Source organism: Netta rufina, assembly GCF_964035555.1.
Source record: "Netta rufina genome assembly, chromosome: Z".
NCBI classification, from domain to species: domain Eukaryota; kingdom Metazoa; phylum Chordata; class Aves; order Anseriformes; family Anatidae; genus Netta; species Netta rufina.
This window is the reverse complement of record NC_140126.1, coordinates 26,715,478-26,742,931: the sequence shown is the minus strand read 5'-3', so window position 1 is coordinate 26,742,931 and position 27,454 is coordinate 26,715,478. Positions and strand designations below refer to the sequence as shown.

Sequence of the window (27,454 nt, the reverse complement as noted above, 5' to 3'; positions counted from 1 at the left end):
ACCAAAGAAATCCAAACTTTTTCTCACAGCCAGCAGTCTGTGGCAGACCTATACACTGATGAATCTTGATAATAGGTATGATGCTTCCCCTATAACTGAAAATAATATACTTGACCTTTTAAAAAGAATGGTGGTTGTTTTTATTCTGCTGACAGTGAGATTCCATCTTTCTAGGATGAGATTTTTATTAATTTGTTTATTTCCCTTAATTGATAGTCTTTATTTTTCACTGGCATTTAAGGGTTCCTGTAGCAGGCAGAGCAAAGAAACATATGTACCTTGATAAAGGCTTTAGTTTTGCGTTTGCTGGGAATTTCGGTAGAACCACTTCAGTATTTCAGTGCTGGATCTACATCAACAACAAAAGTGCTACATTAAGTGTGAGTAAGGGGACCTTTCAGTTATGATGAACATCCTCATCTCTTCATGGCTTGGGGTGATGGAGGAGGGGGCAGAGAAATCACCTCCCTAGATCTGCTGACTGCCCCTGTGACCACAGCCCCAGATGCTGCCAGCCTACTGTTCTGCCCTTGGCAGATGTCAAGATGCCTCAAAACACAGAAATTGGAGACAGGGATTGTAAATAAAATAGAGAATTTTAATTGAAAATACAGAAGTTTAATAGAAAGGAAATGGCCTGTATGAAGTATCTCTCCATTCGTTCTCCCTCCAACAATTCCTCTTTCAATCTAAAAAAATGAAGGGTTATTTTGAGCATCAGAAAGCTGCAGTGACTTAGATTTCTACAGAAATCTAAGTTATTAAATTGAAATGACTGAAACATATTTTGCCAGAAATTTCAAGTCCTTGCTACAAGTCTTTGCCTAGCCAGTTGTGTCTCTCCCACTCTTTGTTCTGTAATCCAGCCCTCACTGATAGTTTATTAGTAGTTCAGCTAATGTCCTGTAAATTAAATTAAAATTTTGAAATTATTATTATTTCAATGGGATGAGAAATAATTATTGTAGATGTGTGATTGATGTTAAACTTGGCTATGCAGTTAAAATATTTCAATGAATAAACACTCCGAAGTTCATAAGTAAGGCAACTATAATATTTGGTGTAGCTTGAAAGCCCTAACTTGCTATGTTTTTCCTTCAGCTTTTTTTTTTTTTTTTCCTATTTTTATTATGTGATCCAGTCCTTCCTCTCTTCTCTATTACTTCTGCCCCAGATAAAATAAAATTACAGAAAAGATATTATTTGGATACAGACTCTTTTTGTTCTCATAAATCAAATACATGCTCAAAGAGCCTTAGGTTAATTGCAATGTAGAACTAAAGAGGAATTCAGGAAATCCCAAGCATTTTAAAAATCCTACTAATATTGACTTTGGAGAAAATCGGACAAGTCCTCAAAAGTTGTAAGATGTCCAGTGTAGTCACACCACTACATCATGTTCTTGATACCTTCTGTTTTGCAGTTTCAGGAAATGGAGAGAAGGGTATGGTAATGTTGACTTATCTGGTTTAGTATTAGTTTGACTTCCTCTTTCACTTCTTTGTTGAAATTGATCTAAAATAACTAAAAATACAGCTGCTAGGACAAGAGTGGCTCCTGCCATGTAGAAGCCTGCTTTGTAATCTCCAGCCATGTCCACAATCAGACCTGGAAAGAAAAAAAAAGACAGTAATGTGACTGATAGAAAACAGGCTAATGTGAATTAGCTCATCAGGGTGAACATATCCTCTCTTCAAGGGAGTATACTGGCTATATAACTGTGTTTCAGATTTCTAACCCATGAGTGCATAGAATATTGGTCCATTATAACATTTTAAAATATAAAACACAATTCACTTCTCGTTTACTTTATATGTGAGCTGCTAGTAAAACATAATGTTATACAGTTTGAAACACTTTCCAACCCAAAATATGATGGGCAATATTTTGGGTATGATGGGCAATGGCAGAAAAATAAACAAATCGTGCAGCTTTGTATCTTAGCCCTATATTCTGAGGTGTAGCTATCGTTACACACTGTACATTCGACCTCAGGTGTCGAGCGGTAGTTTAAAGAAAGAGGGGAGATGCCCTCTGCTGGACACAGGTTGATAGGTTGCCTATAGTGCTACTACTGACCTCTGCTAAACATTTTTCAGTCATAGGCGTTATTGAAAGAGAAGACGCTGTTTTTTAGGTAGCTTTAACCCAACTGAAAGACCTAAGCCATTGTGCACCATGCAGAAGAAGCAGTTGAATAGTAGCAGTGCTGTCGCAGTGCATGCACTAATAGCACTGGCTGCTCGTTGGGTACAGTGGCAGCTCCCACTCCTATCTCACTCACATCAGTCCTGCCAGACAGAAAAACTCTGAAACCAAATCTTTTGAGTTTTACTCTTAGAGTAGGAGGGAAGAGCTCTTAAAGCACTAAAGGTTCCCTCTGCTTTTGTACCTTCTTTTTTGCTTGCTGCATATATGCAAAAGGGGTCACAGTGATCCCCAAGTAATCAGCGTTTGTGACCAGGCATTGTACCTGTAAGGCCTGTTACTGTTGTAGTTTATTAAGATCTTCCTGGCATAATTTGGATACTGTTTCATCTGAAGTTCTCCATAATCTTCCTTGTTTCTGTATCTTCAAAAGCAGATTAAAGTGTTACCGTACTTACTCTGACCCACTTGCAGCCTATAATGTGGTGTTGTTACCACAGAAGTCATGGTAGTCTGTGAGCAGTCTCATTTTATTCAGCGGCCTTTGGATGAGGGCTTAGATCTACTTTTTACATTGGTAATTTTTCTGCCATATCACTTCATAAAGTCCTTACAGCCTATGGCTAGTTTTCCTTGCATTTTTCCAAGATGACTCTTGCCTACTGCCAACAAATAGCCTTGTACTGTCTCATCATCTGCTTTCTCTTTCTACTTTTTTTTTTTTTTTTTTTTTTTTTTTTTTTTAATGCTGCCTCCCCATTTATTATATTGATTAGCTCAAATACTGTCTGAAAACAGCAGGCATCTCTGTGAATATTTCCTTGGGTTCACATAACCTAATGTTTCAAGCTGTTAAATGTGACCTTCTGTATAAACCTTCCAAACAATACCAGCATTTATGCAACACCATTAGTCTCAAAGTTCCAAAAATCCAACAGTATCTCCTCTGCAAGTATGGATCTGCTGCTTGCTCCAAAGGCACACTTTCATAACAAGAGAATGGGAGTCCATCAAGTGTGAATCAGGAAGCAGGAACACCATATGAACCCTGCCATTCTTCCCTGCTTTCATGTTGAAGAGGTATCTCTAAAACCACAGAGAAGAGAGGAAGCAAGATATTTTTTAGAGGAATTAAACTGACTCTTTGTTTTATTTACTTCTTGGTCCAGATACTCCTGAGCTAACAGAGGGCAAAATTTGGTCCAGATACAGATTTTTCAGTTTGGGTTACCACTCCTCATACTCTTATAAACTGTACTTAGTGAAGTATCAACTTACCAGCAAGAGGAGGCCCCAGAAAACCTCCAGTGCTTCGAATGAGCATGAAAAGCCCTAGAGCACTGTCAAAATCTGACATGCCCACAACATCTGCTAGCACTGTAATGTGAACGGCGACTGTTGTGCCAAAGAAGAATCCATAGAAGCCAGTGAATATTGCCAAGGACAGGTAATTGTTAGCCAGCGGCAACAGCATCAAGGAAGTGCTGATCAGTGTAATTGTCATTGTCAGTAAATGAATAGTTTTGGTAACATGGAGATTGGCGTACCAGCCACATAGCAGTCTGCCTGCGAAGTCCACCATAGCCAAAATGGATAGCAGGGATGCAGTCCAAGATTCATCTATTCCCAGGCTGTAGCTAAGTGGAACTAAAAATAACGGAGGAACAAAAAAGCTCATAGCAGCTAATATGCCAAACATGGCATAAAGAACAAACTCCGGTCTCCTCACAAGCATCCAGTTGAAGGTTTTGTGGGTGGAAGAAGACCTTTCTTCTTTTTCCATCCTAGATGCACCAGTGACAGGTGGTGTTTCAGAATGGCTCGCCTCAAGGCAGCAGTTGCTTGTCAAGGGTCGCATGAGCACTCCACAGACACAGATATTGAGTTGGATGCCACCTATGATCAAGAGGGCACCTTTCCATCCATATTGGCCAATCAACCACTGGAAGAGTGGCCCAAATGTAAATGCAAATGCACATTCTCCAGCACTGGCAATAGCATTAGCCAAAGCTCTCCTCTTAGAAAAATAATGGCTAACAATGCTAATGGCTGGTGTCCATGAAAAGGAAATCCCAAGTCCTGAAAAACACCAATACAAATAGTACCACTTAGAAACTGTTGAGGTATTCTGTGAAGCTGGAAATTAAAACAGTCAGTACTCTTACATTTGCAAAGTTAAAAAAGGAGGAAAATAAAAATAATTTTTTCCTCATGGGAGCATCAGTTCAGCTGTACTTTGTGTAAGACTGTATTCATAGCACTTGTTCTGTAAGAATAGGTTTTATGTTCAACTAAAAAAAGACGAGGGGGGGGGGGGGAATAAAAATAAAAATAAACCACTGTTTTGACAAATTTGCACCAAGATTAGAAATCATATGACTGTGGAGTTGAAACTAAATAGACCAGTAGTGTTCATTCTGACCTAATTGAGGATGGTCCTAGATCAGATCTTTGCATTAAGGTGAGTTCTGTTCAGGGTTAGGAGGTGAAGGAGGATGCAAAGGAAGCTGGTGTATTACCTCTACTTTTCATTGTTTTGCCAGACTGCTTGACTTTGATCCTGCTTTAATTTAATTTAATTTTAATGGCTCTCTAAAAACTACTTAGCAGGCTCAGGACTGCCAAAGGACTCAAATTCCAGACATTTTTTCAGACATCCAGCATGCAACTGGGAATGGCTTATTTTATTCCCTGCCAGCGTGGCTTCCTGTTCCAGGAAAGTCCTAGTTGAAAATAAATTTCTGGCCTGTTTTCACCTGGAGCGAAGCAACGGATTTCAATCAACTGAAAACCAGGAAAGGTGTTCGAAATGTAGTATTACGTGATAGAAAGTACAAAATTTGGGATCTCTAGGTCGCTGCGCTTCAGCATCCATTAGGCTCTTCAGATGTTAACAGAGCTGTTAGCTCTGATTAAAAGGATAAAACACTTCCCATTTGCTAGTGGCATATAATTAAGAGGTAAAATTTACTAGCATCTAATTATTACTTTACTATGTCATTCAGTTTTCTAGCACAAATTCCAGAGTGGAAAATGGGGAGAACAACTTTTAAGGAAGGTTGAAGGTTCCAGATATTTATAAAATCAAAATAGAACTGAAGTTTTAGAACTCCTACTATTAGCATAAGGGCTCTGAGTTGCTAGTGAAAGAAACCTGTAAAGCCATAAAGTCATACCCTGTAGGAAGCCAGTTGTTGCATACATCCAGACCATGTTGAGCCCAAGAAATCCCAGTGCCATTCCTGAAAAAGCAAGGAGTCCTCCAGTGACCAGAACTGCCCGATGGGAGTATTTTACACATAGTGAGCTGGCAACAGGGGCTAGATCAACAGCAGAACAGGAGCAAGATAAATACGTTAGGAACATTAAGCTGATTGACATGATCGAGCAATCAAATAAAGCATTCAAAAATGAAATAGCTTTTATTCAAAGAAGCAAATACCCAGTCCTTTGTTCTGTGGGGCTGTGGTGCATGTGTGAGACAATGCCACAGCCTGAATTCTGCTGTATTCTGCTGGACATGAGGGCTGATCAAGATCCTCCCTCATAGGGAAATGACAGCCCTGGCAACACAGATTCAAAAGAAAACGCACATATCTATTCAAAAAACATTAAGTGGATTTCTTTGTTGTTGTTTTTTAATGGAAAGAACTTTTCAGTGTTTTCTTTATGGAATGGTTCTACTGGATATAAAGACACAACCATGTGTCTTTTCCGCATGACAGAAATTTATGTAGCCCTTTAACAGAAAGGGAAACCCTGTCCTCAGAATCTCTAGGTTAATCTATAAAAATTTCTATCTTAACCTACAAAAATGTATTATTGTGCACATACAATATATATGGCTGGCACAAAAGGTTTCTGGAGAACATCAGCTTTTTACCTTCTACATTTTGCAAAATCATCTGTTCATGAAATTGTGAGAAGTTTTATAAAGGACAAAAAGTTGAGGTTTGTTTTTAGGTAATATTTTTCCAGGAATTCTGCAGTTCATTTCTTAAATGAGTATTTGACTGGTACAGTTCCTGTCAGCAGACTGTGGGAACTCTTCAACACAGAGAGGAAAAGTTGCATGAAGTACAGAGCTGAGGTTTTTTTCCTCAATCTCACAACTTGGTGCTGCAAACAAACAAACTTTTCCAAAAACAAAACAAAACAAAACAAAACAAAACAAAATACCAACAAAGAAATGTTAGGAATGTTTTTTGCTTAAGCAAAGATCAGTTCTTGCCTAATTGTTTTTCCACCAACACCAAGTTCTAGTTGTATAGTATACTTTATGTATACTTTATACTTTATGGTATGGTATACTTTACATAGAATATAGTATATGTAGTATACGGTATGCTGTAAGGTATACTTTATGGTATACCTTAATAAGACCATTCCTGTCACCGAAAGGCACTCTGTTCTGTGGGGATAAAGTTCACGGATTTATGAAATAATAATGGCCACTAGATGGAACCCAAGTAACACGGGACAAAACCTGTTTTTCGGTAGGGTTTCTTAGAGAATACAGGTAAGTTTCATCAGAGTTATTGATATTTTGGACTCTGGAGTTCCGGGATGTAATGAAATTCAATTAATGAAGGCCTTGTTTACACACTGAAATAAGTGGTAAGACAATGAAGAGAGGGCAGTCAGCAAATAAGGTTTTGTGGTAGGTTGTAGGGGCAGGCTGTTTTCCGCTCCCCCTGTTAATTAAGATGAGACTTTGGTAACTAAGACAAGCGAAGTAAACCTGACAGAGAGATATTAACAACCATAAAGGCTGTAGGATGCATGTTATCTGAGAGAAGCTATACAAACCCAACAAGTCCTATCAGCATTTACAGCAAAAATACAATGATTTGATAAGCGCATACAATTGATGCTGGAATTCAGGTGTGGTTTGTAAGATGTAGTGGAAGGGATGAGACAGGATGAAGTGTATGCATTTGGAGAATCATACACATATGATGAGCAAAAGAAGAGAAAAGTAGGCTGAGGGTAACAAGAAAGATCCATAAAGTGCTTAATGATGAGAGATCTGCAATTGGAACAGAACTGCTACCACAGAGCAATTTTTTTTTAGTAGAGAAAGAGAAGAAACAGAAATTGAACACAGGATAGCAGGAAGAAGAAAGGAGCTAGTCACAGAACTGGAAGTGGAGAAGACAGCAAGGGATCAGAGCTTGAAAGGATAAAGGGCAATGCTTAGAAAACTTACAAGCAACCACAGTGCCAAAGAGAAAGGTGATGGGAGATACATGCTACTACCAGGAGGAGGCCTATGTATGTGATGGGGAAATCCTTGCTCTGGTAAATTGAACTGCCTGTTACAGATGCAAGCCCCCAGGCAGAAACGTGCTCTCCTTTCATGAAAGACGTGGAGATTCTGAAAAGATGTTGAAAAGATCCAAATGGGAAAAAATTAATAATTCACCGATCATCCTTCATACTGAGCCAAATGACACTAAAGGTTTCCCAGTTGAACATGTTAGGAAAGACTAAGCCAGGCCAGGAAAGATGCTCAAAGAACTGGTGGCTCAGATGATCTTCAGCAGAAAGTCTTCTGATCCCTATAAATGAAGCAAAGGCAGGAGAAGAAGGAAAATTAATGAGTGATGCAAGAAATTGTGAACTGCTATACAGAAAGGTTTTAGAATGTTTGGCCATCAAGCCGTAAGAGATGTATTTTAAAAGGATTTTGAAGACTGAGAAAAAATTTCTTCTGAAAACTACAGCTTTCTTTGAAGTATACTAGCCTTACACTGCTAGACAAATGTAATTTTGCCGGTTGATATTAGCAATGTCATTTAATCTGTTCTATCCTTAAGACATTTCCATATAATGTAAATATATTTTAAAAACAAATAAACAAACAAAAACACTTTTTTTTTTGAGTTCTTTTATCTGCCCTCCTCCTCCCCCCCCCCCAAAAAAAAAACAGTATCACAGTTAGGTCACTGATTAGGCTAGTTTGTAAACCAAATTGTTAGATTCCCATTTATTTATTTCTGTAGACCATGAAATAGATGGAAAAGCAGAATTCTCATTGATTTTTCAATTACCTATTTCTGTCAGAATGAAACAATACTTTGAATAAAGCAAGGATAGCAGTTTATGGAACTAACAAAATCCTGTCAATCCATGTTTTGCTTTATCTTTTGACTTTGATTTTGAATTACTGTTTTGTTCTTCCTAATAAACTTCACAAAGATAAATCAGTTGATCTTTGGAAGTAATGCAATGATAACCAATAATACTGGTAGGTGTGGACTGAGTAGGAGGTATATAATTGTACAGCATCTATGCAATGAAACATCTTCACAATCAAAATTATGATAACATTTCTTACATAAGAATGCTTACCTGTTGCAATTATATATCCATATGAGAATATGTAGAGAGGGCCTCACAAGTTCTGTGCAGTTTCTGCCTGCACGCTTGGAATCTTCATTATAAAGGTGAAAGATGATCCAGTTTACAATGGCAAAAAAAGACTGTAAATGACTACTAAGTGAAGAGCCAAATGCAGTACATCTGATATTCTTCCTTTAGTTTGGCAAAAGCAGGCATTTGGCCAGACCCAGTAGATCACTGACTGCATTTGACTGGTATAGTTTACTTTCTCTTTCTTTTCTGTTTGTATATTCTTGTCTTCCCTTTCCTCTCCATAGGTGAACTGTTTATTTTTATTTTTATTTTTATTTTTATTTTTATTTTTAAACTTCATGAGCTTTCTCTCAGATCATTGACTTGGAATCAATTTTGTCAAGAGAGACAGAACTGGCATTATGCAGAAGGAAAGGGGAAGTTTGTGAAGTGAAAAAGGAGAAATGGGAGGGAAGCAGGGCTGACTGAGAGTCACCATTTTGGCAGCAGATGGCTTATCTGACAGGGTCATGCTTCTTGTCATCAAGCTCTTAAAAAAGTGATAGTCACTGCAAAATCAGTGAATTTGCACAAACTGTTTTAAGAGCTTGATCCAGTTCTTAGGATTACCTCCACTGAGTTTGATGCAAAGCCCGTAGGAAAGTTGAATCAGGAGTCTAGGTACATAAATTCTCTAAGGTAACCTGATTTCTTTGTATACACAAAGAGTCCTCACTAATATGGGTACTTTTTTTTTTTTTTTTTTTAAACAGCGTAAGGTAGCATTGTCTTTACATGCTTTGGTTTTATATGGCTTTTGTTATTGTTGTTGTTGTTGCTTTGTGTTTTGTTTTGTTTTATTTTGTTTTGTTTTGTTTTTAAGGAACCTCTTCAAAGTTTCTTGAGTAGTTAAGACCTTAAGCCAAAACGCTTGAAGATCACTTTTACCTACCTCCTAAATGAAAGGTGGCAATAGTTACTGACATGATCCAGGAAATGGTGCTTGCAAGTTCATCAAAGTGTTCCTGGATTTCAACAAAGAACAGGCCAAAAGTCTTGAGAACAGCAGCAGTCAGACCCATGACCATGAAGGCTGACACCACCACAACCCATCCATAGCCACCATCTGGTGGACTTCTCTCTTTGGCATGCATCTTTTCCATGTCTCAAATCTTCTCTCAGTTTTGGTTGTTTATTTGTGCTTGTTTGTTTCCTTTTTTCAGGAGTGGTGGTGAAGATTTTTAACAGATCTGCAAATTAGTAGAAGGCCCATCTTAAAATAAATTAATTCAAATACTCTTGGAATAATTTATACAAGTAATTACCTAATGAAAATGCAATATGCATTTCAGTGGTTGATTGAAAATACTATCTGGGAAACAAATGCTCTAGGAGACAGAAGGAAAATTAGAAAGTAGAAAAAAGTAAGTAAAAGAAGAAGAAGAAGAAAAGAGAAGAAAAGAAGAAGAAGAAAAACGTATGTATGGAGGACAGAAAAAAAAAGACACAAGAAGAAACGAAAATGGGAGGGAAAATGATAAGAAAAGAGATGGTTCTCAAAGACAGGTCCAGGATCCTTACTATTTTAGTTAACTTCAAGAGCCCTATCCCACACATTTTACAAGAAAAACACTTTACACCAGAAAGGAGAAAAATTAATGCCTGAGAGGATACTGTGCTTCCTCATGTTCCCTGAGCAATGCAATAAACTTTACAAACTTTAAAGTCATCCAGGCAGTTGTTTGTACACATCAGCCCCTGATCATAAGTGTGCATATGGATAAAGCATAATTGTAATTTCTATGTTGCTCCTATGAGTCATACCTATGAGTCATATGAGATATTAATATGTGCTGCAGAAAACTTATGGATTACCAAATGTTTAGAAGTGGTCTCTGGCCAAGGAAGTCTCCAACCTGCAAGCAGTGAGGAATCAGGAAGTATCATTTTATGCTTATTCTATTCCTAATCATAAAAATCCCCTTTGGGCCTAAACCAATATATTTACAGTGTGAGTAAACTTTCAAGGAACCATAGAAAAGAACTTCAGGGTGATCTTTGTAACACCTGAGCATTTATAAGTCTGGATGTTCCCAACACTGCAAAGCATTTTTATCAGAATGCCTACTTGTGAAGGCATCTTTACACGTACAAGTTTATCTTGTTAAATGCAGTACTAAAAAAATGCATTTCTCCTTAAAATTTTGTAACACACTGAAGTGCATGGAAGTGCACATCATGAAGTGCATGGAAGATGTGGGATCTGGCAGAGAGAAGGACATTCTTACCTTTTTCTTGTTTTTCATGGACAGTATAAATAATTTTGAGTGGGTATATGGTACTAAATGCAAGAGACCAAATAATACAGACATGTCACAGGAAGCAGCTTTGTTCTAAAAGTGAAAATGTGAGCTAAAGATGAGTTTAATATATTTATCTTCCTTGTGTGCAGCTGAGAAAGTTAAGGGTACCCCTGGAAGCCATCCAGTATGAAGCAACAGTCACAAGTTCTGTGATTTGCTCCACTGAGGTACTTGACCTCAGGGGGGGCTAAATCACGGAGAAAAGGAGGGGGAAAAGAAGCCATCAGACCCTTGTGGGGATCAGAAGCAAAATCATCCTGCCGCCATATGTCTGACTCAAACTTCTGGCTAACATATGGCACTGGATGCATTTACATGACAGACATAGCCAGACAGATTCATCAGTTGCAGAAGGTCTCAGACAACATCCTGAATATCTTAAAACTTAGACAGAAGAGAGGAAGGAATGCCTTGTGTTTGGGGTCTATACCAAGGAACCTGGTTTTCATTTTCACAGTTTGTGGGTGGTCTCTGGCAAGTTATTTGATCTTGCTGTGGCTCTATTTTCTCAGTTGTCAAATGTAGCTAATACTTTCAAAGATCATGGATTTTGAAAATGTTAGCACTTGTGTCAGTGCTCAGATACTGTAAGAAAATTCAGAAACTTGATCCAGCTGTAGCCATATCTTATATTCCTGGGCTCAATGCCATGGATGTAATTTGTTCTGAAGTACTGAAGAATGCTAAAAAAGATGCAACGCTCAGGCTAAATAAGCCTTCGTGGGAAGAATGTTACTGATATTGCTGCTCTCTGCACGGATATGCTTCTGAAAGGGATTTTGATTTTTGCTGCAAGACAGATAGAAGAAATCCTGCTACTTACCAGGCAGCACACTGACTAAAACAAGCATGATAAAATCTACTTCCTGACACCACCCAGGACTCTTCACCTTCATTAAGCAAACTCTGCCCTAGGAGGAGTACAAATCAGGGCACACTGCTCACAAGACTTAAATTAACTTTTTTTTTTTTTTTTTTTCTTGACTACAAATATATCTTCATGTCACAGCTAAGAATTCATTCTCCAGTCTGTTTTAATGATCACATTGCTACATACAACTCCAAAGTGAAATGACTAACTGAAAAGGGAAATGACTATTCCAGCTGCTTTCCAAATGAAACAACTATTTTAGTTGCTTGATTAATTAATGAAGTTATCATCTCCCATGAGCCTTACAGATGTAAAAGCAGTGCAGCTACATACTGCAGGGAATTGCTGAAATGCCTGAGATGAGTAGAAGAAAGCTTAAATGTTGCAATTGGTGGGCATGTTTCTGACGCTATGCTCTGCTTTCTTCACTCCCTCACTTGTAAATGAGAGATGACTAAAAGCACATAAATGAGAAAAAACTCATCTGAGAAAAACATTCAGGATGTCTTTGAACTCTTAAGTATTAAGCAATGGTAAATGGTAAGTTTTTAATGTCTTCACTTTTCCCCTTGCCCCAGAAAGTGTTTTTTTAAGAGTAAGAGGGAAAGACCTGGACGGAAACTGCTGCCGCAACTCCAAATACAGCAGAGCTGTGCTAGTTACTGCACTTCTGACACAAATTCAAGAACATCTCTTAACAAATTATCCTTTTTTTACTTCATTAACATAATCTTAGTAAGAATTTATCTAATGAATATTATGTATAACACAACTTAATGACATATCATATCAGGATTGCAAAGAGTGGCTGAATGCTCTAAACAGACAGTCTGAAGTAATAAAAATAAAGCATTGCATAAAGAAATTACCTTATTCAGATAACCCAGATTTTTATGGGATATGAAGTTCATCCTTTACCTTCTAGTTGTATGTAAGTTCTTGAGTTGTGCTGCAAACCACTGGGTCATCTTACTCATTGTTCCTTGTACGCACAGTCTAGATGAAGAAGCCAATTTCTCTCACTCAGGATGTGCAAATTGTTAGATTTTATAAGGATTCCCTCCCACCTCTAGAAAAGTCATTTGGCTCCACCTACACTCAGAAAAACAAAGTTCTGTCCTGACTGAAGATCAGAGAGAGCAAAATCAGGATTGGGTGAAAGGAATGGAGAAGGAAGGCAAATTTTATAATGTATCTACATTGTACTGGTACTAGACTTGGATTACTATCCAAAGTTTTTATTTAACTCAACTATTCAGCCAGTCAAAAATTTAAGATATATCAGTCAACTTCAAACTCCCTAGTATTTTGGGGGCAGTTACTGCCAGTGAGTTCAAACATGAAATTAACTTGTCTTTTCTCTTCCAGTTGTGCTGTTGGCCAGATGTTGGATACCGCTGAGTATCACATAGCCTGCAGCAGCCACAGAAATGATAGGAAGCCTGAATATGCAGATCTCAAGCCTGCAATATGCATGGTCAGAATGTTTTGCCATATCATTCAGGCATATTCCCCTTTGTTGTATGACCTTTTATTTATTTATTTATTTCTTCAGGGATGTCAGTTTCCTAAATACTGCATTGCTCTGCTAGATTTCATACAGCTTTTATCTCCCAGATAACACTGCTAGTTTATGGTGACTCTTTCTGTATTTCCTAACCCTTGGCCTTGCACTATGCTCATGCTGGCTATAACCTGTTATTATAATACCTTGTGGCAAGGAGTAGGGTGAGAGGTCTGTTGCAGTGGTTTGTCATTTTTCTGTAATCTTATTATTTACATACCAGTGTGCTTATCTTATGATTTGACCAGTAATCTCTGAGTCGAGGGGCAGGACAATGCATGGGTTGGTCAGTTGACTTTGTATAATTAAGACAGAGATGAAAAAATTTGGTTTTATATTTTTTTATCCTCTGATGTACTGCATGAGAGAAAGCTATCTCCATAGCTTTAGGACTGACTTTTGAGATATTGAAACAGTTCCGGCTTTTATCCAAGGATAAAACCTTCCATCTGACTTTGGGTGGAACGGACAGCACAGAAAAGTTAATTTCCTGTAAGAAAGGATATGATGAGCTTCTAAGCACTCAGTAGCAGAAAGAGGAAAAAAAGGGGCTACTATAACGATTCACCCAACACAATTAATCTGAGTATATATTCAACTTAGGTTGTATCCTCTTGCTTAGTTGGTATTACAATAGAAATAAATAAGTAAGCTGGAAAACAGAGGGTAGTTCTATATGATAAGATTTCATACAAGATATTGTTTAGTAGTATGTTCCTGTTGGTGCCGGAGAGTCCTTATAGCATGCTTCCAGCCATGAGGGATTAACTGCATCTCATAAATGAATGATTCTACTGAAAATTTCATATCGGGCAAGTAAACAGAGTGAGAGCTTATGTGCAGTTAAAGAGGTATGTCAACAGTATCACCTCACAATTGCCTCAGTCCAGCAGAAGAAACAAAGCCTAGGGTGTCTAATAAAAACTTCACAGTCTGCCATTTAATTTCTTTATTTCATGATAGTTTTAATGCAAGTTGTTTGAAATATATGGAATGTAGGTTATCAAAGTAGACTTAGTTGTTAAATGTGTTAAGCAAGTCTCTGTATATAGCGGTGACATTCTGATTTTCTTTCATTGGGATGATTCTCTATGACTGTTTTTAAGGGCTAGGGAAATCAAAAGAATATCAAAGAAAAATTGTGTGTGTGTGTGTGTGTGTGTGTGTGTGTGTTAAGTGTGATTAAGTGTCTACTGATGACAGAAGTGTTGCTACCATCCATTCTTTGCCTTGTTGCTGTCATGTGGACTTTTACACAGAGAACCACACTGGTAGATTGGTGAGTTGATCCAGCTGGGCAAAACTCTCCACCGGGGCAGTTCTTCAGTTTGGAGAAATTTATTTCGTGCCTTCAGAAGGCAGAAGGCAGAAAAAAAGTGGACAAGAAGAAAACCTGAGAGATGAGGCTGCTTAATCCAGAGCAGAAAATTACACGAGAATTGTAGCACAATTAGTATATTCACACAGCTTGGGAATCTATGATCCTAGAAACTCTGCTTAATAGGCAAAGAAAAGTATGTGACTCCAGAGGTATAGGTGTAGATTGCCAACTGAATTGTGGACTAATTTTAAGGCAAAATTTCGAAGTAATGTGTCAGGAATTATGTTGCTTATACCACCTTTCTCCTTCCTTCCCTTCCCATGTTGGAGGAAGCTATATATCATATTGCCGCACAGCTTCTCTCTGAAGAGCCTGAGAGGCCTTGATCTGAAGACATCTTTATGCCAGGTTTTCTTACAGCCTTATATACATATGAGGTTGTGTGTATGTGTGTGTGTATATATATCTATATATATATATAGATATACATACATGTACATATATATAATGGAAGACTTGTTAGTGTTAGGTCAGAATTTGGACTAGGTGGTCTTGAAGGTCTCTTCCAACCTAGATGATTCTGTGATTCTGTGTGATTCTGTGATATATGTGCTGGATGAGTAGGTCTGGTTCTTGCACAGAAGAATGTTCTTCCCATCCTAACTCTGTAGGCTTACACTACCTTCTGGAGTCCCACTGTGATAAAATAAACCACCTGTATGTTTACAGGTGGGTGAAGCTAATCTGTGTTGTCCAGATGGCTATGCATATGATAGATGTTGGACTAGATGATCTGAGAGGTCTTTTCCAACCTGAATGATTCTGTGATTCTGTGGTGAGGACTGTGACAAACAAGACTGTATTTCTCACTTAGAGCTATAATCCAAATGGAAACAAACAGCAGAACAAATGGATATTGTTCATCATAGCAGAGGTTAATATTCTGTAGTCTCTCTGGAAAATGCTTGCCAGTGTTTTACCACCCCCGTGATTTTGTTTTCCTCTGCATCTAATTTGAATTTCCCTTGTTGCAACTTATGACTTCGCCTGTTGTCCTTTTGCTGTGCCATTTAATACATGCCAATTTGAGTTTCTTATTCCTGAAGAACTGCCCATTATCCCAATATTGTGTCATTTTGTAATCATATAGGTTCAAGTCTATACATGAAATAGTGATCTCAGGAATAGTGCATCAGTCAGCCCATCTGATTATTATTTTTTTTAATATTCTACTCACTGAAATTACAGGACATTGTTGATGCCTGTCATGACTGTAACTTAAAACCAGAATGTTCAACCTGACAGCACACTGAATACTCACTTTCTACATTCCATCTTACTCCATACATTTCATCTTTAATCATAATCATGTAATTTGGGTTTCCTAAAACTACTCTTACATATTTCTATCATAGTAGATTTTTGCTCAGTTGATCAGGCTAAAATACTACTTCCACAATTTTCTGTGAGTATATGGAATGTTTATAGTACATGTGCAGCTTTGTACAGTACTTCTCCCCAGTCGCTTATTCTTCCTCTTTTTTTTTTTTTTTTTTTAATTCCAACATAAAATCTAAGCCTCTTTTTTTTTTTTCCTTAAGAAACAAGAAAAAAAAAAAAAGACTCCAGTTGTATAAATAATGTTTACACCTTTTCTAGTTTAGAATTTAAGGATGTAATAATACTCTAAGAGAGCTTTCAGGTATCCACTCATATATAGTTTATTTCAGGTGGAAATGAGATTCTCTTCTGTTCAGATCTGGTTTGCCAGCTCAGATTTCACTGAGTACTAGTTTACTCTTTAAGTGCTTGAGTAAGCACAAAATGTGTTCATAGGTAGACTTCTACACAAAATATTTGGTGTGAAGTGAAATGAGAAACTGCCTGGAACATCTGTACTTCAGGAAATAATGGTGATTCATGATCAGAAGAGATTATGATTAAATTCTGCCCAATGAAGTCACAAAGAGTTATTTAACCATTCAGGAGCTAGCTGGTGTCTTGATTTTTACTATTAGACCTGTAGAACAAAATTGGCAATGATCTAATCATATATGCCTTTCACAATGACTTTTTCATTCTAATCTGGAAAGTGAGATTAGTGGCTTAATGGCTCTGCTGCTGTAAATGGTTGCAGTTCCATCGATTTCAAAGCTATTTAATCCCTTTCATCATCAGAAAATTTCTTCATTAATTTCTCTGTTGGAACAGGGCTGCTTTCATAGAGGATATACCTTTCTATCGTTTTTTTTTTTTTTGTTTGTTTGTTTGTTTGTTTTTGTTTTTGTTTATTATTATTATTATTATGGTAGTAAATGAGAGATGAGGTAAACAAGTCTCCAAATTGTACTTCTTATTTAAATAAACTGGACAAACATAAAAGGCCAGCTTGCTATAAATACACAGAGATACACAGAGTCTGGCAAAGTCTCCTAGCAGTCAGCTGTTCTCACACAGAAGGGCTGACAGCTTATGAAAACATGTTTCCTACATTCAGCAGTCCTTGGTGATGATCATACACATCCCTCCAACTCTAACTACCAGCTCTTACCATGCACCCAGTCATTTTTATTTTTTTTTCCTGGCCAAAATATTTATGAGAGCATTACATAAACAGATAGCAAGCCAAGACAAAATATTGCAAGGCCACATGATTTCTCAACTAAACACCATGTTTATCAAAATGATTGAATCAAAAGCATTTGTCTTTGGTTTGTTGTGTTAAGTGATTGCTGATGCAGTATGAGTAGACTGAATGTGAATTGTCTGAGGACGGTGTGTAGGGAGATGTTAGCATGGAAAGGACTAGGAGATGATTATGGAATTAATAAACAGACTGGCATTGCTGACAAAAACAGCTACATGGGATGCAAACTGGGTAAGCAACATAGGTAATCTTGGAGTGGCTTGAAGTCTTGAAGGAAAAAAAAAAAAAAAAAAAAAACAAGATAAATCTTGACGTGACTGAAGGAGAACCAGGCAGGTGATTCAGTTGCATAATGTTGTTAGGTTGATGGATGAAGGTGGCAATTTCTCTGCTTGTTTTCTTGTGTAGATAGGGTAGCTGGCAATGAGACTATTGGAGAGGTGAAGGGCAGAAAGAGACAGCAATCAAGCTATTGAGTGAACAGGGTTTGATAGAAGCTGTCAGACTGTACAAGAATGTGAGATACTTAATACATACTGGAAGAAAAAATTGCTTATATTTAGAATGTGTTCAGGTTCTCCTATTATCAACTTCACAGAATCACAGTTTCACAGAATGGTTGATGTTGGAAGGGACCTCCAGAGGTCATCTTTTCCAACCCCCCTGCTCAAGCAGGGACACCCAGAGCAGGTGGCTTAGCTTAGCAAATGATCATTAGTTTAAAATTGAACCTTTCCAGGCTGGGAGCAAAAGAAGAATCCTTCTGCCCTGAAATCACAGCAGACATGCTAACAATATCTCCCTGCCCCTGTCCTCTCTCCTCCAGCCATTCTCTTCCAAAGCCCTTGCCTCCTTTCAGTAACAAAGGGAATGCTGAGCCTAAATTAGTATCCTATTCACAGAGTGACATAGAGCCTTAACAGGTTGTGAAGGCAGGATATGTCTATCTGAAGAAAGGTTGTTTGGGTTTTTGACAAGCAATAATCAGTCTATTTTCTATAATTATTGGTTATGATTACAGCTCCCATTACAAAATAACAGAATAAGGGAGAGAGGGAACACAGAAAATATGTTTCTTTACACAAGAGGGAAAAACACCATTTAAGTCTATCAAAAAAAAAAAAAAAAGGCTAGGTGTGGTGTTAATGCAAACAACAATCTGCCTGTCCCCTATCAGTCCAGAAGCTATGGATGGTTCTTCCAACCTCTAGTTGCTGAAATGAGTGACAAGGATATTACCATTCTCTTCAAAGTACAGGATGATTGTAGAAATGCCCAGTTCCTGGGGGTGTCTTGGGGGCTAATGAAACTTCTACTGTCCTTGTATCTTGGGAAAGAGATGGAAATGTTTAGTTAAATAAGCTCTGAATGGCCTCTGGATGACGTCTGGGAAAGATTTTTACACGGATTCAGCTGAGAATACAAACGTCAAAGGATACAGGCTCATCTTCTTAAACTACACTGTCATACTCAACGCCATCTATGGACTAGATGTGGAGCTGTGTGATACAGTGAGACAATAAAAACCAAGAAGAAGAAATGCAGACTTCCTTGATGACATGAAGTGTGCCTGTGTAGAAGATCTCTTAAAGTGAAAAACATCTGAGCTCAATAACTTACCAGCAGTTCTGGCTAACTGGGGAGGTCCCAGCTGACCAGAGGTTAGCAAATGTGACTCCAGTCTACAAGAAGGGCAGGAGGAACGACCCAGGGAATTACAGGCCTGTCTTCCCTGACCTTGATACCAGGGAAGGTTATGGAGCAGATCATCTTGAGTGTCATCACACAGCACACACAAGACAACTGAGTGATACGAAATTTCCAACATGGGCGTGAAGGGCAGGTCTTCCCTGACTAACCTGATCTCCTTCTCTGATAAGGTGATTGCCTCAGTAGGTGAGGAAAAGGCAGTGGATGTTGTCAACCTGGATCTTAGTGAAGCATTTGACACTGGTTCCTTTGGTATTCTCCTGGAGAAACTGGCTGCTCATGGCTTGGACAGGTGTACAGTTTGCTGGGTGAAAAACTGGCTGGTTGGCTGGGCTCAAAAAGTGGAATTCAGCCCTAGACTGATGGGCTGAGTCCAGTCACATGGCATTCAACAGGGCTCAGTGCCAGGTCCTACACTTGGGTTACAACCCTATGCAGTGGTACAGGATGGGGGAATAGTGGCTGGGAAGTTGCCCAGCAAAAGAGGACCTCGTTCACAGGCAGCTGAACATGAGCCAGCAGGGTGCCCAGGTAGCTAGGAATGGCATCTTGGCCTGCATCAGAAATGATGTGGCCAGCAGGACCAAGGAAGTGATTGTCCCCTTGTATGTGGCACTGGTCAGAACACACCTTGAATATTGTGTTCAAACTGGGGCTCCTCACAAGAGGAACATTGAGTTGTTTGAGTGGGTGCAGAGGAGAGCAACAAAGCTGGTGAAGGGTCTAAAGAACAAGACATGTGAGGATCAGCTGAGGAAACGGGGGTTGTCTAGTCTGGAAAAGAAGAGGCTGAGGGGAGACCTCATTTCTCTCTACAGCTACCTGAATGGTGCTTGTGGTATAGAGGGTGTCAGTCCCTTTTCTCAGGTAAGAAGTTATAGGATGAAAGTAAATGGTCTCAGGTTGTGCCAGTGGAGGTTTAGACTGGACATTAGGAAGAATTTCTTTACAGAGAGGGAGGTCAAGCTTTGGAATGGGCTGCCCAAGGCAGCTGTGTAGTCCCCATCCCTGAAGGTGTTTAAGAGATGTGTGGATATGGTGCTTAGGGACATGGTTTAGTGATGGGACTTGGTAGGTCAGGTTGGCAGTTGGACTTGATGACCTGGAAGGTCTTTTCTAACCTACATGTATATGATCAAAAAGAGGATAGATCCAATGCCTGAGGTGTGGTGGAGGAGTGAAGAGCTAGCTCTATCGTCATATGTGGGCAGAGACACCTTGTGAGATCAGCAGCGGTCCAGCTCTGGCTGCAGCACAGGGAAGTAAGATTTGCCCAAACCCACAGTTCTCACTGGGAAGGTCTGAAACCATAGTCCTTGTAAACTCGGCATGTTAGATCTAGTTTCTCCTCTCTGTGGGATTTCCTGCTTCCTGCTGAGCTCCATTTTCACTCAAATCTGACCTGGGGGATCCTGTCTGTCAAACCATGTAACGCTGAGTGGCTGACTGGTACATGCTGCTGTGACAGAAGTAGATTCCCAAGCCAGCTGGACAGAATCAATGCTTTGACACCATGACCATGTGTTTATGTTAAAGCAAACAAACGGCTCTGCCTCCCTGCAGAACGATTATTTTTCCCTTGTATTTGACACAGGTGCAGGTGCTGGAATACCACTTCTACTCTTGTTTCATCAATGCAGGAAAGTTGCTGAAAAAATGAAAATAGTCAGACAACACTTAGGAAGATGAAAGAACTGGAAAAGTAACCGATTGAAGAGAAGTGTAGAAGGACACTTCATTGTGATGTGCAAATACATTCAGTGGATCAAAAATCTTGTAACAATGGGATTTTCAATTTATCAGTCAAACATCCAATGGATGGAAAATTGAAGCTAAGAGATTAGTGATACAAATAAGTCACACTTTAATGAGAAGGATGTCTGATTATGGGAACAATTTACCAATTATTTGATGGATGGTTCATCATTGCTTATTTTTAATCAATACTAAATGCTTTTCTGAGGACAATGTTCTTGATCTCTTTCCCTAAATAGGTGATTATGGCCTTAACCTAAAAAATTGCATTTGTATTTATTTGCTCAGAAAAAAAAAAAAAAATGCAATCCTGCTACTGTCTAACTTGGGTTTGCAAGTTAGAAAACAAAGCAGGGCCTATGTCCCTGCAGATGAGATACTGGGTTTTTAATTTTTTCTGCTTATAAGCAGAAAAAAAAATCTGCCTTTTTAGCTTATATTACATGCCCAGTGAACAAGGGATTTCCCTCTGTTTTGAGGTGAGAAAATGAAGCAGTGTCATTTACAAGAACTAGGTTAAGCATCAGTCTTCTTGACATAAAATCAAACTGAATATATGCTGAATCATTTGGAAATTAGATCCAATTACCTTAAATCAGTCATTCCAGACTAACAGAGCAATAAAAGGCACCACATTTGTTGATGTATTTGACTCTGATGCTTCATTCATGTCAAAACGTGTATGCACTATACTTCTAGCTTAATTCACATTGCACACTGCCCTCCCAAATGCTGTGCTCAGAACAGATCATAAAAAGGCTGTCACTAATCCAACTATCAGAAGACTTTCCAATCTAAATGAGAAAATTACCTCTGAATTTTGCATTGACAGAGCATTAAAAAATGCTATGTATCTGGGGAGTGTGACTGTCACCAATGTCAGTAGTCTGGTCTGCTTTTTGACTGAGGGTTCTCAATACCCAGATGTTGCCCAAACAATGAAAGAAAAATGACCACTGAAAGGGAAAGGATGAAGTTCTTTTACAGCCCTAATCCTGAAATATATATAGAGGTAAAATAAATGAATAATGCTTAGCTGCTGTTTTCTCACAGTGTACGTTACCCCTGAAATCAAGAATGCAGAGCCTGTTCAAACATAGTCAAATTGAGATTCAGCAACTGGTGTTCCTGGAGAGGAACAGTCCCTGCATAAAGCTGCCTAGGTGAGTTTTTCAGGACTGGTGGCCCCCCGTGCTTTAGCACTGATGGTATTTTACATGAGATGAAAATACAAGATGAAAGTCCATACTTAATTCCTGGTCTGATTTCTTGGAACAGATTTAGGACTTAAAAATTTCAAATGAGAAATGCAGATCTACACTGAATACCCGGCCACATCTTTCTTCAACATCACATCTTTTCTTTGTATTAATATCTTGTCATCATGCAGATTACTAAGATGGCATTTTCAAAGGGAGGCTTGAATAATTGTGTTGCAAGCATTTCCCTGGACTGATTATGCACTTGTGTGCTTGAGAAAACATTTACATTGGAACTTTTCAGAGTAGAGCTGTTTCGCTTGTAAAATCTTCTGGGAGCCAAGTTTGGGCATGTGTTTTTCCTGATCCCATCTCGTTGGGAAGAGAGAGGTAGCATCGATAAGTGGAAAAAAAAAAAAAAAAAAAAAAAAAAAAAAAAGCAGGAAGAAAAACTGAACAAAAGAGAAATCAAACCTCTCGGCCCAGAACTGTGTTACTGGGTCTCAAATGTAGTAACACAACCTAGGGTTGTGAGCCATAACCTTGTCCTTGATGAATCTGAAATGAAGCGAAGGAGAAAACTCAGTGAACCAGAATATGGAAATTTACAAAAGCACCTGAAGACGGCAAAGAGCATAGTCATCACATTTTAAGGCACCACTCCTTCAGACTTTTTTTTTTTTTTTTTTTTTTTTGTCCCGAAGGGTATCCCGACTGCTGCTAGGCAGCTCCCTCCAGGCAGCAGTGCTGAGTTTATCCGTAACGCTGGGTGCACCCGGGCAGCCGCGCTCCGCTGCCTGAGCGCCCCGCACAGCACCAGGGACACCTCTCCCCCCTCAGGGCCAGCCGGGCGAGGGGCTACGAGGCCATGGCTGAAACAAGCCGCCCCTCCGCCCGCCACTCCTCGCCCCGGAGCGCGGCAGGGCTGGGCGCCGCCCGCCCTCCCCGGCTCCTGAGGGGACCGAGCCCGCGTCCGTGAGCGCCTCGCCCCGCGCCCCAGCCGCCGTCCTTCCCGTGTGTGCTGCTCGTAGTGCTTTGACTGATTTGGTGTTTTCTTCTTTCCTTTTTTTTTCTTTTTTTTTTTTTTTTAACTGATTGGATGTTTTTCACTGATTTAATGCTTTTCTCGGTTTAATGTTTTTTATTGCTGTGATGTTTTTATTGCTTGATGGAGAACAAGTCCTACGAGGAGCGGCTGAGGGAGCTGGGCTTGTTCAGCCTGGAGAAGAGGAGGCTCAGGGGCGACCTTATTGCTCTCTATAGGTACCTTAAAGGAGGCTGTAGCGAGGTGGGGGTTGGCCTGTTCTCCCACGTGCCTGGTGACAGGACGAGGGGGAATGGGCTTAAGTTGAGCCAGGGGAGTTTTAGGTTAGATGTTAGGAAGAACTTCTTCACTGAAAGGGTTGTTAGGCATTGGAACAGGCTACCCAGGGAAGTGGTGGAGTCACCATCCCTGGAAGTCTTCAAAAGACGTTTAGATGTAGAGCTTAGGGATATGGTTTAGTGGGGACTGCTAGCGTTAGGTCAGAGGTTGGACTCGATGATCTTGAGGTCTCTTCCAACCTAGACAATTCTGTGATTCTGTGATTCTGTTTTTAACGCTTTTAACGCCAAGACTCCCGCAGTTCCGCCTCCACCCCCGCCTGGGACAGCGACGGGACAGGCACCCCCCCGTCAGACGCCGGCGCGCGCCGCCCGTTGCCGGCATAACGGCCCCAACGGCCGCAACGGCCCGGCGCCGCCCGGCAGCCTCCACCCGGCCCCGCGGGGAGGGGGTGGGTGCCGCGTGCCCCGCCCCCCCCATGAGCCCGCCCCGTGGCTCCGCGTCCCGGCCACCCCCCCCCGGCGCGGCGCGGGTCGGGCCGGAGCGGGAGCGGGAGCGGGGCGGGCGTGGCGGTGTCGCCGCTCTTTTTTGAGCCTCGGCCTCCCCCGTAGCGCAGCGGGCGCGCGGGGCCATGGAGCGGAGCGCGGCGGCGGCGGTGCGGCGGCTGCGCGCGGCCGGCGGCGGCGGCGGGGAGCGCGATCGCGACCGGGAGCGCGATCGCGCCCGGCGCCCGGCGGCACCGCCGCGACAGGACGACGACGGCGACGGCGACTGCGCCGCGGGGAAGGCTCGGGACGGGTCGCGGCGGCGGCCGCAGGCGCTGTCGGAGCGGCGGGCGGCGGCGGTGGTGCTGCTGTACCTGCTGGCGCTGCGCGGCCTGGCGCACGTCGCGCACCGGCACCTGCTGAGCCGCCCGCAGCGCGGCGGGCACCCGCACTTCAGCGCGCACCGCGCCAGGTACCGGCCGGGACAGCCCCCCCGGACCGTGCTAGGGGTTCTTGCTCGCGTGTGGGTCGGTTTCTGTTCGGAGTGAGCCTTGGAGATGGGCAGGGAGGTGTAAAGCTTTCGGTGGGTTGTGCGTGAAATATCAAGCGTGCGGGCGCTGAACGTGTGCTGTCTCTCCTGCAGGGGATATCTCGACAACATAACAGCGATTGGGCCCAGGACGGTTGGAAGTCCAGCGAATGAAGTTCTTGCAGTTAACTACCTCCTACAACAAATCAGGGCAATAGAAACTGAAAGCACAGATGCTCACAAGATATCTGTAGACGTACAGAGGCCGACAGGCTCCTTCAGCATTGACTTTTTGGGAGGCTTTACTAGTTACTACGCAAACATAACCAATGTGGTAGTGAAGCTGGAACCCCGAAATGGAGCTGAGCATGCAGTCTTATCCAATTGTCACTTTGATTCAGTACCAAATACCCCAGGTAGGTCCACATGCTCCTCCATTCCTCTGCGTTACATGAGCCACTGAGCTTGGCTCACTGTTGTCTCATACCAAGTGCTGTCATAGCCACATGCCAGGACACTCTGTGTGTCAATTACTCTGTGCTTGATTTCAGTAAGATTCAGTACTTAGAGTGGCAGGTTGGTCCTGTTAAAAGTCAGCATGTTTCAGTGTTTCAGATTTTAACTTTTGTTTTCTGGTAGACAGCAAGTTATAGATGTTATGTGTGGGTTTCTAGGAAGTTAGGTTGAATCCACCTTTTTTTTTTTTTTTTTAATATAGTTCATTTCCTAGGCATGTGCTCCTGATACCTGTTGTTCAGGTCTTTCCATACTTCTGTACTGATTTAAACCTGGCTTTCCTTAAACAGGATGCTTCATGCTGGGGGCTGTTCCCTCCCCCACAAACCAATCTATTTTATTCTCCTTTTTCCTGTGTCAGCTGGTATCACACTTATCTCAAATTTTTACTTTTGTACCCTTATGGTATACAGTTTCTGCATTCCTAGCTTCTGACTAAAAAAATAATTGCAGTGATCAAAAGTTAAGTTGATATGTATGTCTCTCACTGCTACTTTCACTGTTGTGTGTTTTCTCATTCTTGTCCTACTGCATTTTTATAAATCTAATCATGTTAAAGAATTATTGCAACATGGGTGTAAACAGCTTGGCAAATACATGGTTTAATATTGCCAGGAAACTGGAAACCACACAAAAACATTTTGCTGTAACTCGTAGCCACAAGTATATGTTAATTATTGCAGCCGAAAAATATGTATAGGTTTCAGTCACTGACAGTGCTGTTTTTACTTAAGATTTTTTATTTACAGCCTGCACTGTATTTTTATTTCGGAAGGCAACCTCTTTGGTCTTTAGCACACAGAAGTAATCACTATGAATGATGAGATGTGAGAATTAATGAGTTGAGTGTTAGAGAAACAAAACATTTGCTATACTCTTTGCGCCTTTTTTCTGTTAACAAGTAGTGTTAGAAGAAGACTTCTTTTTCTCCTCTGGTCATGTTTAGGCAAGATGGAGTTCCAATTAAGTATAATAACTGTGTGATTGTTACACATTCACTGTGATTTAGGAACTGTGTTGATTGTAATTACTTCACTTATGTTCTAAACATGACTGCCTAGACTTAAAGAATACTTCACAAGTATAATGTAATGATGAATGAGAATTGTTTTTCGACTGATGTCTTGTGTAAGCGGCATGCCTGTTTCTTTGGGTTGTTCTACAGGGTTATATATCCATCAATAACTTTCATTCAGGCAGTGAAATATTTCACCAGCCTTGCACAGGAATGCCAGAAAAATAATGATTCCTATAGTATAGGGTTGTACAGAATATGTGGAGGAGATAGAAATCAACCTGTATGCTTGCCCTCAACCAAAAGCAGCGCTTTACAACAGCAGTGAGGAAATGCTATTTCATTTTCCTGTAGTAAAACTTCTATATAGTATAAGAAAGAACCTTTTGTTTTCTATTCTCCTGTATTTCTATAAGTTCTTTGCTTACAGTTTCTTTTTTTTTTTTTTTTTTAAATTACTGAAAACGTTTAGTTTAACCCAAATCAGTATGACTCTTGTATACTTCAATGAGTAGTATACATGACGAATCAGATAGAAATAGATAATCTGATGTTGATGCTTGTAGATGTGCTTTCCTGGCATGATTAATGGCCCATGAGCCCAATTGTGTGCTGATGGAAAAGATATCAAGTCTGTATAAAGTTTTTTATTTGTTTCCTTTGGGTGTTAGTATTCACACCCTTACATTAGTTTGGGCTATTCACAAATGTATCCCTCAATCATTTTAAAGCGTTACCAAGTATTTTGGTATTCAGACATTTAAAGTTATCGTTGTTGCCACTAACGTTCCTGTGTATCATTTCTTGGAAAGCAAGGCAAGTACATCTCACTTTTGCTAACAGTACAGCACAGTGCAGTATTAGGGAAACAGTTTAAACAACAAACAAACAAAAAAAGAGTAAAGATAGCTCAGTAAACTGTCTGAGCTTCGATGTTTAGTCTCTTTTTAAGTAAAGAAGCAGGTGAGGAAAAAAGCTTGTGAAGGAAACATGTGAACTATAAGCTCCTAACATATTTCTCTTGTTCTGATAGGCCATCTACACGGAAATTAGTATTATTTGATTCTTCTCGATTAAACTTGGAGGTGGAAATACCCTTGCAAGTATTGGTATAGATGTGGCTTATGGCATGGTTTTCTTATATTACTGATATTTGCCATAAAATCTGTTTTAAGTGTGACTGTGGCTGCTTCAATCTGGTGTGTGTGTGCATTTTGAAACCAATAAGTCCTTTACTTTTCCTAGCTTCACAGTAAGATAGACAAGTGATTACTTTTCAGCAGGGCTTATCACTTCCTTGTTGAATTCTCATCACAGTACAAGTTAGATAAAAAGAACTTGGTGAGGCTAAGAGTAGGCTATGGATAAACTTCAGGAGCAATATAATGAGGAGTTTAAATTTGATATGTTTTTGGAGCTTTTTGGAAAGCCTTTGGCAGAGTGAAGTATTCTGAGAACTAGATGAACTAACCAGTGCATTGGAAACATTTTCTTTGTATATGTGTTTGTTTATTCTAAAGTATGTATATACAATAAAATTTTGACTGAGGTTTTTGTTTATATCAAGAATACTCACTTATTTTTTTAGAAGGGGCAAGCATGTCTTTTTCCAGGTTATGAGCTCCAGAAAATATACTTGTTTTATATATA

The 27,454-nt window shown here is 40.1% G+C and overlaps 2 protein-coding genes across 5 annotated transcripts in view; one reads left to right on the top strand and one right to left on the bottom strand.

Moving 5' to 3' along the window:
• Positions 1-1,381: 1,381 nt before the first annotated feature.
• Positions 1,382-9,668, bottom strand: LOC311221285 (monocarboxylate transporter 13-like; the record flags this gene model as incomplete). The annotated part of the gene is made up of 4 exons (XM_084305152.1): positions 1,382-1,608; positions 3,427-4,227; positions 5,325-5,567; positions 9,458-9,668. 4 exons carry the CDS (start codon positions 9,666-9,668, stop codon positions 1,382-1,384), a joined length of 1,482 nt encoding a protein of 493 aa, XP_084161278.1.
• A 14,222-nt stretch (positions 9,669-23,890) lies between these two features.
• ERMP1 (endoplasmic reticulum metallopeptidase 1) overlaps positions 23,891-27,454 on the top strand; it is a gene marked incomplete at its 5' end in the record, with an annotated part of 43,718 nt that continues 40,154 nt past the window's right edge. For all 4 annotated transcript variants that reach the window (XR_014619306.1, XR_014619307.1, XM_084305301.1 and 1 more), the window contains 2 exons: positions 23,891-24,216; positions 24,388-24,689. Coding sequence is in view for 2 of the 4 variants with exons in the window: in XM_084305301.1 (XP_084161427.1) it covers positions 23,891-24,216; positions 24,388-24,689 (628 nt within the window). The remainder of the gene's footprint in view (positions 24,217-24,387; positions 24,690-27,454) is intronic.